We start from the raw sequence: 12,130 nt of genomic DNA, 5'->3' as shown, positions 1-12,130 counted from the left end.
TTGGATGGTGCTCAAGCCCAGGTCACGCGTCTGGTCCCTATGCATTCGAAAAGTCGAAACGCGGTTTGAGCTCTCAGGTAAGTTTGGTTTTTAAATTTGTGCTCACATGCCACAGGTTCTTGCCGTGTGCAGTGTGATATCATCCAACACGCTTGAGCAATTGCCTTCAAGGTTTGGCAGAGTCCTGTTGCTTCTCCGTTCTTTCAGTGAAATGGCTCTGCTCCCGCAGGCACAGGCAGCTACTTGTATATAGTTCAGCGTCTGCTTGAGGGGAGCTCGATCGTGTCAAGTCAATGCAACAGAGTCAAGAACACTCCCTCGTCACTCTGCCGAGACGCCCATAGTAGCTGCTGGAGATCCCGGCCACCAGCGAGAGCGTTCGCTTCGTCCACGACTGCGCTGCCGTTGCTCATGGATTCCGCGACCGCCGCCGCCGCCGTGCATCCGCCGCGCGTCCGGGCACGCTGCGGCTGCGCGCTCAACCTCTTCCTGTTCCTGGCGGTCACCGCGAGCTTCGCGGGCGCGGCGTACCGCGCGCGCCACCACCGCCCGCGCGACCTCGCGTTCGTCGCCACCGCCTACTACCTCCTCGCGCTGCTCCTGTGCTGCGTCGCCAAGCTGGAGCTCCTGCGGGACGACCCGGCGGCCGGGGACGCCCAGCGCCGGCGGGCCAGGCTCGCCGCGGGGGCCGTCTCCGTGGCGCTGAGCGTCACGTTTTCTTGGCGCGTCGCCGACGCCATGCCGATGCTGCCGCTGAAGCTGGCCGTGTGGGGCGTCACCGCCGTGTTCCTCGGCCTGGGGCTCTACTTGCTTCTCTGCTGCCAGGACGCGGACCGCCGTGGTGAGGAGCCCCGGCGTGGCCAGAAGGGCTCCGGCAGCCGGCCAGCGAAGGCCTCGCGCGAGCTGTCTCCAGAGGAGATGGCCTGAGATTTTCAAGTTTGAACCCAATTTCGGAGAGGACAGAGCAATTTCTTTACATTACCGTAATTACAACTCATATACATGATTATAATACACGAGTCCAAACTTTTGGAGTTGGCACTTAAGATGACAGTTTGAAGTTATCGAGTAGAGCTTTGCTCGCAAGGTCTCGTGAGAAGAATTTCCCATAAAACTCGGACATGGTAAAGTTGCTGTACTTGGGCGGGTTCTCTGAAGAAACCAGCTCTGGCAATGGTCCATAGAACACCGAGTCCCCTCTCTTCCCAGGACTGAAAAAAATGCCGATGGAAACCCTGGGTTCTTCACGTGTGTTCATGACCACCCGATGCTCTACACTCGTGTACTTGTCATTAGACATTATCTGATGTTGAGAGAGTAAGTTAGTAGTGGGAAAAAAAACGTAGTTCTAGAGCTGCTCACCAAAGCTCTCTGTATATTTTACCACACTGTAATCATATTTACCACACATGATGCTGGGTGAACTAATATGTACTGTATATAATAAGCATTGAGTATGCATATGACTTCAACATCTATATGTATATAACACTGGAATGAATGAAAAGCATCAGGCCTTGTTTACTTCCAAAAATTTTGTGAAATCGACACGGTAGCACTTTCGTTTGTATTTGACAAAATATTATCCAATTATGGACTAGCTCAAAAGATTCGTCTCGTCAATTCCGACCAAACTGTGCAATTAGTTTTTATTTTTGTCTACATTTAATACTCCATGCATATGTCTACAGATTCAATGTGACGGAGAATCTGAAAAATTTTTAGGAACTAAACAAGACCTTAATTGCAGTAATTGGATTTCGACAATTGAATGTACTGTGGGCACGGTAGGTATAGCAGACGATCTGATCGAACTCGTACCTGCAAGAGGTCGCCGACGTTGATGACAAGGGCTCCGGGCACGGGCTTCACATCCACCCAGGAGATTTTGCCGTCCTCGTCCTGGTGCTTCACCTGCAAGCCCCCGACGGCGTCCTGCGCGAGCACGGTGAGCACGCCGGGGTCCGTGTGCGGGACGAGGCCCATGGTGCGCTCCGGCTCAGGGCAGTGCGGGTAGTAGTGGCACACCATGAGCTTCCCGTCGGCGCAGGACGCGTCCTCCAGCGCCTCGGCCCTGAGCCCGAGCCCCTGGGAAAGGAGGCCCAGCAAGGTGCGCGCGACGGCGGTGGCGCGGGCCTCCCACTCGAGCACCTCGGCGCGGCAGACGGCCGGGATCCGGTCGGCGAGGTCGGGGCTGCGGTTGGGGCCCAACAGGATCTGGATGGTGTCGCGCCAGCTGGCCGCGGGGGAGTTGTACAGGTCGACGTTGGAGGAGTAGTTGACCCCGCCTGTAGTGCGGCTGTAGTGCGGCGCGCGCTCGGCGGCGGGGAGCTCGTTGAAGGCGCGCACCGCCGCGAAGGCGCGCGCGGGGTAGTCGTCGGCGGCGGCGGCAGCGGCCGCGGCCGCGGCCGCGGGGAGCGCGTGGTGGTAGTTGACGAGGTGGAAGAAGCCCCAGGTGCGGGCGGCCGACGCGGCGGCGGCGGCGGCGAGGTGGGGCGGGAGGGAGAGGTCCACGACGGGGATGGAGGCGCCAGGCGGGGCGAGCGGGATGGAGCCGTATGGGTCCGGGTGGCGGAAGAGCTCCGGGACGGAGGAGACGCCCGACTCCACGAGGCCTCGCACGCCCGTGCGGTTGTCGTCGAAGGCCTTGAGGAGCTCGGCGCGGCCGGGCGCGGGCGCCGGGAGGGAGGAGGACGCCATCGAGTCCCTGTGCAGTGGAACTGGGCAGTCGTCTGTTGACTGTTGCCGAGAGGCGAGAGGGACGGCCGTGGGCGCGGCGAGAGTTGGTTGCGGTTGCAGTTGCACACACGCCGCTCCTCGCTGTTTGCGCAGCCCGAGCACGCAACCCCCCTTGACGGACGGGACACCGCCGGAACACGACGCGAGGAGAGAGGCGAGCCATCGCGGTCTGAGGGTGCCCTGGAGGAGCACGTGGCAAAAGCTCGACCCGGTCCGGTCACGTTGTTATCAGGAGTCAGTAGAAGTAGTGCAGTAATTTTCTACGTTTTCTTCTTTTCTTTCCAAAAGATTCTAAGCTCGAAATACTTCATTGATAAACGTAGTGCAATCAAGTGTTGCCATGCCGTATAGAAAAAAAGATCTAGCATACATAATTGGTCAAGTACGTGGGTTGTTAGATTTATTTGGAATTTCATGATTTAATGATGTTATTTTTTAATGGTAGGTGACGTGAAAACTTCGTTAAACTGACTCACTCGTTTTTACTTGATGATGAGGTGAGCTAGCCCAACTCAACTCTCCTTAACGGGCAAGGTTAGCATCGCCTGGCTGAACCAACCCCACGTTCAAACATGGGCTTCAAAAATGACTTTAATTTGATAAGATAGGGCCTTGTTTAGTTGCAAATTTTTTTACAAAATGGCTATTGTAGCACTTTAGTTTATAACCAGACTCAAAAGATTCGTCTCTCAAATTACAGATGAACTGTGTAATTAGTTATTTTTTATCTATATTTAAGACTTTATATATGTGCCACAAGATTCAATGTGATGAGAAATTTTGACCATTTTACAAAACAGTTCGAGAACTAAATAGGGTCTAGGTAAACGCAGTGGCTTCTTTATTGTCCTAAATCCTCGAAGGTTAGCTCCACATTCAAACATGGTACTCCCTCCATCCCAAATTGTAAGTCGTTTGACTTTTTTTACCCCAAGTTTGACCACTCGTCTTATTCAAAAAATTTGTACAAATATAGTCAAATTTTAAGTCATTCTTGAAGAACTTTTATTAATAAACCAATACACAATAAAAAAAGTGATATTTTGTACAAAACTTTGAATAAGACGAGTGGTCAAACTTGATATTAAAAAAGTCAAACGACTTACAATTTGGGATGGATTGAGTATTTTTTTTAAAAAAAAACACACACAATACAATACAGACACTCACAACACATGCACGCTAACCCTATTTCTATAAACACCTCGAAAGAATTGAGCCAGCAGATCACGAGATTCACAAAGGAGGACTTGAACCCAAATGAAAAAGTTTCACTTTCACCACAAGAAACTCAAACAGCTAATCTATGATCAACAACTAATCTATGATCAATTCGTTGTGTTCCTCATCTTTGGTGAGATAAGTCAACTCTTAATTTTTTTGAACACGTCGCCTACCGAAAATTCAAGCGCTATCTTGAGATTTGTGGTTTGTGAATCTGTTCCTAATAGTCAATTGCTCTATCATTTGGTCAGAAGTATCGGCCGTGGACAATTGTAAATGTACGCAGGAAAAGACGCGGGAAATGCCGCGCTTGGTCACCACGGCGCGACGCTGCTCTGCACTTTCTGTGAAATTCCTTCGGCTTGTTCCGGGCTTCCGGCGGCTGTCTGGCTGCTGCCTATAAACGGCAGGGGTCTCCTGTGGAGCTTTCAGTGCATGCAACAAAGAAACACCTGCGATCGCAACACACCGTCCGATCGACGTCGTCGCGTCGCCCGCAGGCCGCAGCTGCAGCTCGAGCTCGCTCTCTGAAGATCCCCTCGCCGCCGTGCATGGAGCCTGTGTTCACCGTCGAGCATGGCCACGGACCACCCGTAGTGCCGCCGGCGCCGCACCATGGGCCGGGGCAGATGGAGGGCCAGGGTCGGCGGTGGCGCGTCGGCGGGGCACGCCCCGTGGTCGCCCTGCTCCTCTTCATCGGCGTGACCGTCGGCTTCGCGTTCGGGGTCTACCACGCGCGCCACAGCGGGCGCGACCTCTCGTTCGCGATCGTCACCTACTTCCTCTCCGTCGTGCTCGCGTGCTGCGTCGCCAAGCTCCGGCAGCTGCGGCGCGACCCGGCAGCCACGGCGGCCGAGCGGCGGCGCGTCAGGATCGGCGTCTGGGTCATCTCGGTGGCGCTGGGCACCACGGTCACGTCGCGCGTCGCGGACGCCATGCCCGGGCTGGCGCTGAAGCTCGTCGTGTGGGGCGTCTCCGTCGTGCTCCACGGGCTCGTGTTATATTTCCTTTTCGTCCGCAGAGGCGCCGAGCGCTGCGACGCGGAGGACGCCGGCCGCGGCGGGCTGTCCCCGGAGGAGAGGGTCTAGTGAATCCTGTGTCCGCGCGCATCTATTGCCAATTTGCAACACGATGGACTAGGGCCTTGTTTAGTTCTTAAAAAAATTTACAAAATTTTTCAGATTCCACGTCACATCAAATCTTTAGAGGTATGCATGAAGTATTAAATATAGACGAAAATAAAAACTAATTACACAGTTTGGTCGGAATTGACGAGACGAATCTTTTGAGCCTAGTTAGTCCATGATTGGACAATATTTGTCAAATACAAACGAAATTGATACTATTCACATTTTGCCAAAAAATTTGGAACTAAACAAGGCCTAGGCAAATCTCGCCATTCTTTTATTCATTGGTTCGAATAATCTGTACATCATATAGTGAAGCAAATATTAGTACTGTGTGCAATTCTTAAAAAATATTAGTGTTGTAATAATAATATCATATATTGTTCTTATTTCATCTGTCGTTGGGCAATCTCTCATTACTGTCAATGCTAGTACAACATAGATTTCAAACTTTACAACATAACTTGAGAGTTTTGACTTTGTGTTTATAATTTGGTTGCTGGTCCGGCGATCACAGGATGAAATTATCCTCCGACTATTAGCGTTATAAATTTGATTAAATTTGAAATACTTTGATTCTAAAAAAATTACAATAACTTATAATTTAGAGTGATCCTCATTTTTTTATTTGTCACATTTGCTTTGTTCTAAATCAAATATGCGTATCTTTGACAATTGATTTCAAAAAATATATAGATCCATGTCGTATGATTTATATTTTAAGATTATTACAAATAATTTATAATTCGCACATTGTCAAACTATAAGATTTTTTTGAGCTTTTTTTGAGGGACTTCCAATATTTGACTCGGCACGAAGAAAATGTGACATAAAAACCCGGAGAGATTACTTCGTATTCGTTTTTTACAGAACGGAAGTAATGGGCCAATAGAACAATTAACAAACCAGGCCCAGCAGCTCGGCCACACTTGCCTCAGGCCTGAGCCCCCGCGCGCCGCCGACCCTGCCCCTCCCCATCAGCGCGGAATCGCGAGACTCCCGCACCTGCGCCGCCGACGGCCGACCGAAGGAGAACGGACCGACGCCGACGCGCTGCGCGTCCGTCGTGCCACGCGTGCATCGTCTGTCGCGCTGCGCCACGGCACCGCCCTCCATTCTCCTCTTCCCGTAACGGGCACAGGTCCCTCTTGACGCGACGGTTGTCGGCCGGTCCCAAGCTCCCAACGCGCTTCTTCCCTCCAGCGCTGGCACCGGGCAGTGCATCGGCCCTGGTGAGTGCCTGTTACCTGCTCTACAGCTTAGGCCCTAGAATTAGGGATTGTGAAATTGAGCTAAGGGGTTCTGCTATACTGACGAGACTGCTGCCGGAGGAAGCAGGAGTAACTCGCCTCTCTGCGGAAGGCATCGGGACATGGCCGGCACCCGCGCGACGCCGACGCGGACACCGCCGCGGTCGTCTTCCCCGGCGGCCCGCTCCGAGGTGGTAGTCCCGTCGGACTGGGCCTGCGTTGTAACGACCGTCTCCTCCGACCCCACGCCCCCGGTGGTCGTCGTGTGCGGGCCCAAGAACAGCGGCAAGTCCACCTTCTCCCGCGTCCTCCTCAACGCGCTGCTCCCCAGGCAAGCCACCACCACAGAGCTAAACCCTCTAACCTTGATGAGTGACTACTCCGTTGGCTATGCTGGTGTTCCTCTTTAACTGATGGTGTCGTGGTGCTTTGCAGGCACGGTAAGGTTGGTTATCTGGACACCGACATGGGGCAGCCGGAGTTTGGGCTGCCGGGGTGCCTCTCGTTCAATGTCGTTGACGAACCTATCACAGGTTAGTACGTACGTGTATGCCGGATTGGACGTCAGTGGCTGTAAGCTTTGGTGTGCATTCGTTGCTGACAAGATGATTTTTTGGCTTTTGTGCAGATTTGCTGAACCCAACTCTACGGGAAGCTGAAAGGTGTAAAATTTCTCCTCTCATTGGTTATCTGTGGACAGTATTAAGTTGTGATTAGCTTGTAGTACACTGTAGTGTGGTAATTTCACTTGGTTTCTTCACTTCAGGAGTTTGTGCACAATTTTTATTCTGGGATTTCTTCGTTTGTTTACTGAAACAGTTGTGGTATCGTGTTAGCGACCAGTAACTTCTTAGTTTTTGCCAGAGCAAATGTTTTGTTAAATACTTCCAAACTTATGTCATCCCTTCTTGGCTTTCACTAATGCCATTTACAAATTCAATTAGGTGCTACTTCTTTGGTGACACTTCTTCGAAAAGAGATCCAGAAGCATATCTGAATTGCCTATTTCATTTGTATGACTACTTTGTTGGAAAATATCGATGTGATAAGAATGAAATGCTGCCTCTAATTGTCAATACTCCTGGATGGGTAAAAGGTATCTGTTAGTCATTCCAGAGCTGATTTGCTTTGTCTTATACGGTTATACCACATACTTGTTTCAGTGAAAATCTTATGTTTTCTTTTTGTATTTTTATTTAATGCAGGTGCTGGTTTCGATATGCTTGTAGAGTTGCTAAGGTATATCTGCCCCACAATAGTTGTTCAGATACGCATCACAATGCAGAGCAAGAATCTCCCTGATGGAGTGTTTTGGCTAGATGGTGGGCAAACAGGACCTAAGATGATTAACATCGGTGCTGCATTTCATGATGCCTCGAATAGATCGTAAGTAACTATTTTCAGATAGAAATTTAGAACTGATATAGTTGTCCTTGTACTTCGAAATATATGCAGGCTCGTACCTAGGAATATTAAGCCATTTATCTCTGGCTGTACTCAGACCTGTATCTGCACCATTCGAAGACAGTTGCATTGGGGAAGTTGCATTCCATATTTAGCTATCAGTTTTCCTTGTATCATGTTTTAACTCTATCTATATAGGACTGAAAGAATACCAACCTTTTGTCTGAATCCTTGTGTGACTTTGGTGCTCAGGATGATTGTTTTCTAGTCACATTTGTGTTGCTATCTGTTTATAGCTTCTGCAAGTATCTTGTTTCAAAGAGAATCATTATGTGAACTCAATAGTTTGTTCCATACTATTAGCACTGGCGAAGCTAGAGCAAATTTGAGGGGGGTGCGGCTGCCTTGTAGATACATAGATTTGAATCATAATTATGGTGGAATTTTAACCCTATTCATTGATATTTAAAATTTTAGTGGGTGCCGCATCCACCATCTTATACGTGGCTTCGCCACTGACTATTAGGATGCACCGGCTTGCTCACAGGCTGCAGTTGAGTTTATAGTGTTTTTTTAAGTGCTAACAGGAGCTTCTATGAAAGCAAACACTAATATCATCTCTATATTTGCAAGGTTGTTAATTCAGAAAGATTCATGTGGAATGCGTGAACGGCGACTTGTGGAGTACTTGAAGCAATGTTTTCTGAGTAACATATCTCTATCAACTAATAAGGAGCTTGCTTATGCCCTAGCTTCACTTCCACCTTATCAAGTACCATTTTCAGATGTTGCAGTTGTGCATCTTCATTGCAAGGTCAGTTGTCTTTCCCTTTGCTTCTATATTTGCTATCCACATTTTCTTAGAGTTGGATTCTGAATGAAAGCACATGTTTAGTCAACTAGTCTCTTGCCTTCCATTCCTAAATGTCCAGGATTTAGGCACCTGAAGCTGAAAATTCCATGGATTATTCTTATAAATTATTTCTACTTATAAACCAAGTTTCAAGCAAATGATTACAGACAGAGATGCAGATATATGAAATAGTATCCCTTATATAGCAGTCTGAACATGCTGTTACATATGCTTCTGCTTTAAGTTTCATGTATTACCAGTTAGTCACTGAAAAAGATTAGATGCCGAATCCTCGATAGGATATTATCAACATCATGGTTGTATGCTCAAAAGTTCTGCCCTAGATTGCTCTGTGATTGTATAGTAAATCAGGAAAAGTGGTAGCAGTTTGGTTTGTATTTCCACGGTTAGTGGAAGTCCTGAACATCGACATGATTACTCCTTGCCCAGGTACCTGCTGGTGAGGTATGGCGTAGTCTTAACGCAACCATAGTTGGATTGGCAGTTTCCAATGCATCTGAGGGAACCAGATCAATCCCTTGCTGTGTTGGGCTAGGTAATCTTTCTGCCGACTGCCTTTTTTTTTGGTTATTAGTTTCACTGTGAAAGCATCTTGCATCTGATTAGCTAGCAAGCTCATTTTGGAGTGGGATCCATGTAATTAGTATCATTAGTTTTGTCCGAGGATCTAACTAATTTGCAGCTGGGGAAAGTTCATCTTAATAGGGTATGCAGGTCGTGAACAAAGTCTGGTTTATTCTGATCAATGTGGTTTCAGCTGCCCATAGTGCATCATCTGATATCTGTGTTGAACTGTGTGCGCAAACAATAACGATGTTATGTACTTGTGCAGGCATTGTAAGGGGTGTCGATATTCAAAAAGGCCTGTTATATGTAATAACTCCTGTCCCTCTCCAGCGCCTTCAAAGCGTTGATCTTTTGCAACAGGGTCTCATTGAGATACCTACTACTATTTTGCAGGTAGCATGTTTTCCCCCTTTCTAGCAGTAGGCTTGAATTTCTAAAGAAAGGCAGAGTGAAATTCTGTCAATGAGATTAGAGACATATTGCTTATGAAGAAAGCTGTTAATCAGAAAATAACATAAAACTTGTTTGAAATGTTAGGAGGCTTCTCAAGTGATAAGTTCACTGTTTCTCATAGTTGTAGACTTGTAGTCGAAAGACATAAGACTTGTTTTAGACGCAAAGACGCCCTTGCAATACTCTGTTTTTTTTTCTAACACATTTCACCCCTTCCAATCCAGGTCCGCGGATGCGTGTCGCCGTACATGTCGACAAATGTGCTTCACAAAATATCAGAAAGGGATTTATATGCTGGGTGATAGTTAGCGCAGGCAGTCTCCGAGATAGACTTGTGTCTGCTGGTTTCAGGCTGCTCAGAGGTTACATCCAACTCCTAGATTCAGCGAGTATGGCCTTGTTTAGTTCGTGATTTTTTGATTTGGGTACTGTAATATTTTTATTTTATTTGACAGATTCGCAAATTATATGTAAATTGTACAATTAGTTATTTTTTTAATCTATATTTGATACTCCATATATTTGTCTTAGAAGAAAAGAATTTTTTTTAAAACTAAACAGGGCCTGTATATGTGACCTGTGCTGTGCAATTCCCGTCCAATTAATCAATGCACTAATGCCTCACGGAGATCTGAGTACAACTTCCTGACATTCCATAATTATATGGCAAGCTACTCCTTGAATTCTTGGTTCATATCGCTTTCACTTCCCTACTCTGCCCTGAAACATTTGCTTACAAACTTTGTTCTTGGTAACAGCCTGAATTAGAACTTCATTTGAATTGTGTGTCCGGTGAGGACAACGTGGCATAACATGTCTGTTAATGAAGAACATGTTCGGTCTAAATATTTGCTTATATGAACTCATCGCGACAAGATCTTTAGCAGAAAAGATAATAACAAGCGACAGGTAGATGAACAGAGATTTATTATCGAGAAAGCATCGGAACATTCTCCTTTTGCATTACAAAGCTTCAAACCCAGCATGGTTCAAGACGAAACTAAACCAAAGTCGATACATCAGATAGGATCGGTAGATAGACACCGCGCGACCGAAGGAAGCAAAACACACACAACTTCAGAAGCACACTACTACAGCTACCACTTACTACCAGTGCAACGGATTATTCCTCTTCCTCATCACATCCAGGGACAGAAACGCACAGGTTCTCAGCTCACTGGCACTGCTCCGATATCTTCCAAACTTCGGTTTCTGTCGACGGTCCGCTCAGCTCAGGCGACCTTGACCTCGATGGTCTTGGGCTTCTTGGGCTCAGGCGGGGGCAGCTTGTCGACGGTGACCGTGAGCACGCCGTCCCTGCACACGGCCGAGATCTTGTCCATGTCGGCGTTGTCCGGGAGCACGAACTTGCGCATGAACTTGCCCATCCGCCGCTCCATGCGCAGGTACTTGGCGTCCTCGCGCTCCTCCCGGCGCCGCTCGCCGCTGATCACCAGCACCCGGTCGTCCTCCACCTGCACCTTGATGTCGCCCGTGCCCAGCCCCGGCATGTCCACCACGAACGCGTACGCGCCCGGAAGCTCCTTGACGTCGGCCGGGGTGGCCGCCATGGCGCGCGCGTCGCGGACGTAGGTGCGCGTGGCCCCGCCGCCCGCGCCGGCGCCCGCCTTGTCGCCGCCCGCCGCGCCGGCGTCGCCGTCGGGCACGTCCAGCAGGTGCTGCAGCGCCACCATCAGCGGGGTCTCGAGACCGAACATCCTCGCGTCCATCTCTCGCTCTCGCTGCCGCTGGCGGATCTCGGATCGCTGCTTTGCTTGTCGCTGTGTTGGTTTCTTTGGATTGCTAGATTTCTCGGTGTGGGGAGTGACGAGGCGGGAGAGGGCAGTTTATATTGGTGCTGAGGGGGTGGGCTTCTGGAAGGCGACGGAAGGTTCTGAAAGGTGGTGGAGTGTGCGGGGCGCGGCGAGGCGTATGCGTCCCTGCGTTGCGTGGTCGGGATTCCGGAGGAGTCCAGAATAAGGCCTCGTTTAGTTCAGCTGAAAACCAAAAAGTTTTCAAGATTTCCCGTCACATTAGATCTTTTGGCACATGCATGAAACATTAAATATAGACGAAAACAAAAACTAATTACACAGTTTAGCTGTAAATCACGAGACGAATCTTTTGATCCTAGTTAGTCTATGATTAGATAATATTTGTTACAAACAAACGAAAGTGCTACAGTATCAAATTTTTTTCACATTTCAGAACTAAACAAGGCCTAAAATAGTCTCTGTGCTTTGGATGGTCTTTCTCTAGAGACAGTGGGGTTTTTTGGGTCCACATGTCAATAGGTTGTGACAACTGCCACGTGCCTCCTGCTGGTCCTATCTGTACCTGTCCGTGACTCCGAGCGCTCAACGTTTCCGTTCCGTTCTTCGGGAAAGTTCCACATTCTTCTAATCTACCACTCCGTACATGGTAGACGTGAACGTGAGATGAGATCAAATCGACGTGTAATCCCTCTCTTTTGCAACTTTTGCTCATCGTCA

General features: G+C 48.7%; 3 protein-coding genes across 5 annotated transcripts; 1 reads left to right on the top strand and 2 right to left on the bottom strand.

Moving 5' to 3' along the window:
• LOC8084380 (1-aminocyclopropane-1-carboxylate oxidase homolog 4) lies at window positions 935-2,836 on the bottom strand. The gene is made up of 2 exons (XM_002455003.2): window positions 1,822-2,836; window positions 935-1,303 (listed from the first exon to the last, which is right to left on the bottom strand). Exons 1-2 carry the CDS (start codon window positions 2,698-2,700, stop codon window positions 1,043-1,045), a joined length of 1,140 nt encoding a protein of 379 aa, XP_002455048.1. The 5' UTR covers window positions 2,701-2,836; the 3' UTR covers window positions 935-1,042.
• Window positions 6,017-10,247, top strand: LOC8078755 (polynucleotide 5'-hydroxyl-kinase NOL9). Of its 3 annotated transcripts, none has more exons than XM_002457176.2 (10): window positions 6,017-6,322; window positions 6,429-6,671; window positions 6,776-6,873; window positions 6,969-7,002; window positions 7,285-7,436; window positions 7,546-7,726; window positions 8,378-8,558; window positions 9,048-9,153; window positions 9,451-9,578; window positions 9,863-10,247. In XM_002457176.2, exons 2-10 carry the CDS (start codon window positions 6,463-6,465, stop codon window positions 9,938-9,940), a joined length of 1,167 nt encoding a protein of 388 aa, XP_002457221.1. In that variant the 5' UTR covers window positions 6,017-6,322; window positions 6,429-6,462; the 3' UTR covers window positions 9,941-10,247. The 3 variants fall into 3 exon arrangements, with proteins under 3 accessions (XP_002457221.1, XP_021313571.1, XP_021313572.1); XM_021457896.1 differs by having other exon boundaries at window positions 6,023-6,322; window positions 6,426-6,671; XM_021457897.1 differs by having other exon boundaries at window positions 6,023-6,322; window positions 6,409-6,671.
• LOC8078754 (17.5 kDa class II heat shock protein) lies at window positions 10,549-11,545 on the bottom strand. The gene has a single exon (XM_002455002.2). It carries the CDS (start codon window positions 11,366-11,368, stop codon window positions 10,871-10,873), a length of 498 nt encoding a protein of 165 aa, XP_002455047.1. The 5' UTR covers window positions 11,369-11,545; the 3' UTR covers window positions 10,549-10,870.

Source organism: Sorghum bicolor, chromosome 3 (assembly GCF_000003195.3).
Source record: "Sorghum bicolor cultivar BTx623 chromosome 3, Sorghum_bicolor_NCBIv3, whole genome shotgun sequence".
In the NCBI taxonomy this organism is placed as follows: domain Eukaryota; kingdom Viridiplantae; phylum Streptophyta; class Magnoliopsida; order Poales; family Poaceae; genus Sorghum; species Sorghum bicolor.
The sequence above is the reverse complement of the archived record's forward strand: the minus strand, read 5'-3'. Positions and strand labels throughout refer to the sequence as shown.

Coding starts and splice junctions, on each gene's coding strand:
- LOC8078755 (XM_002457176.2), top strand. CDS start 6,463: ATGGCCGGCACCCGCGCGACGCCGACGCGGACACCGCCGCGGTCGTCT. Junction 9,154..9,450: donor CCCTTGCTGTGTTGGGCTAG/GTAATCTTTCTG, acceptor GTACTTGTGCAG/GCATTGTAAGGGGTGTCGAT. Junction 9,579..9,862: donor TACCTACTACTATTTTGCAG/GTAGCATGTTTT, acceptor CTTCCAATCCAG/GTCCGCGGATGCGTGTCGCC.
- LOC8084380 (XM_002455003.2), bottom strand. CDS start 2,700: ATGGCGTCCTCCTCCCTCCCGGCGCCCGCGCCCGGCCGCGCCGAGCTC. Junction 1,304..1,821: donor ACGTCGGCGACCTCTTGCAG/GTACGAGTTCGA, acceptor TCTCAACATCAG/ATAATGTCTAATGACAAGTA.
- LOC8078754 (XM_002455002.2), bottom strand. CDS start 11,368: ATGGACGCGAGGATGTTCGGTCTCGAGACCCCGCTGATGGTGGCGCTG.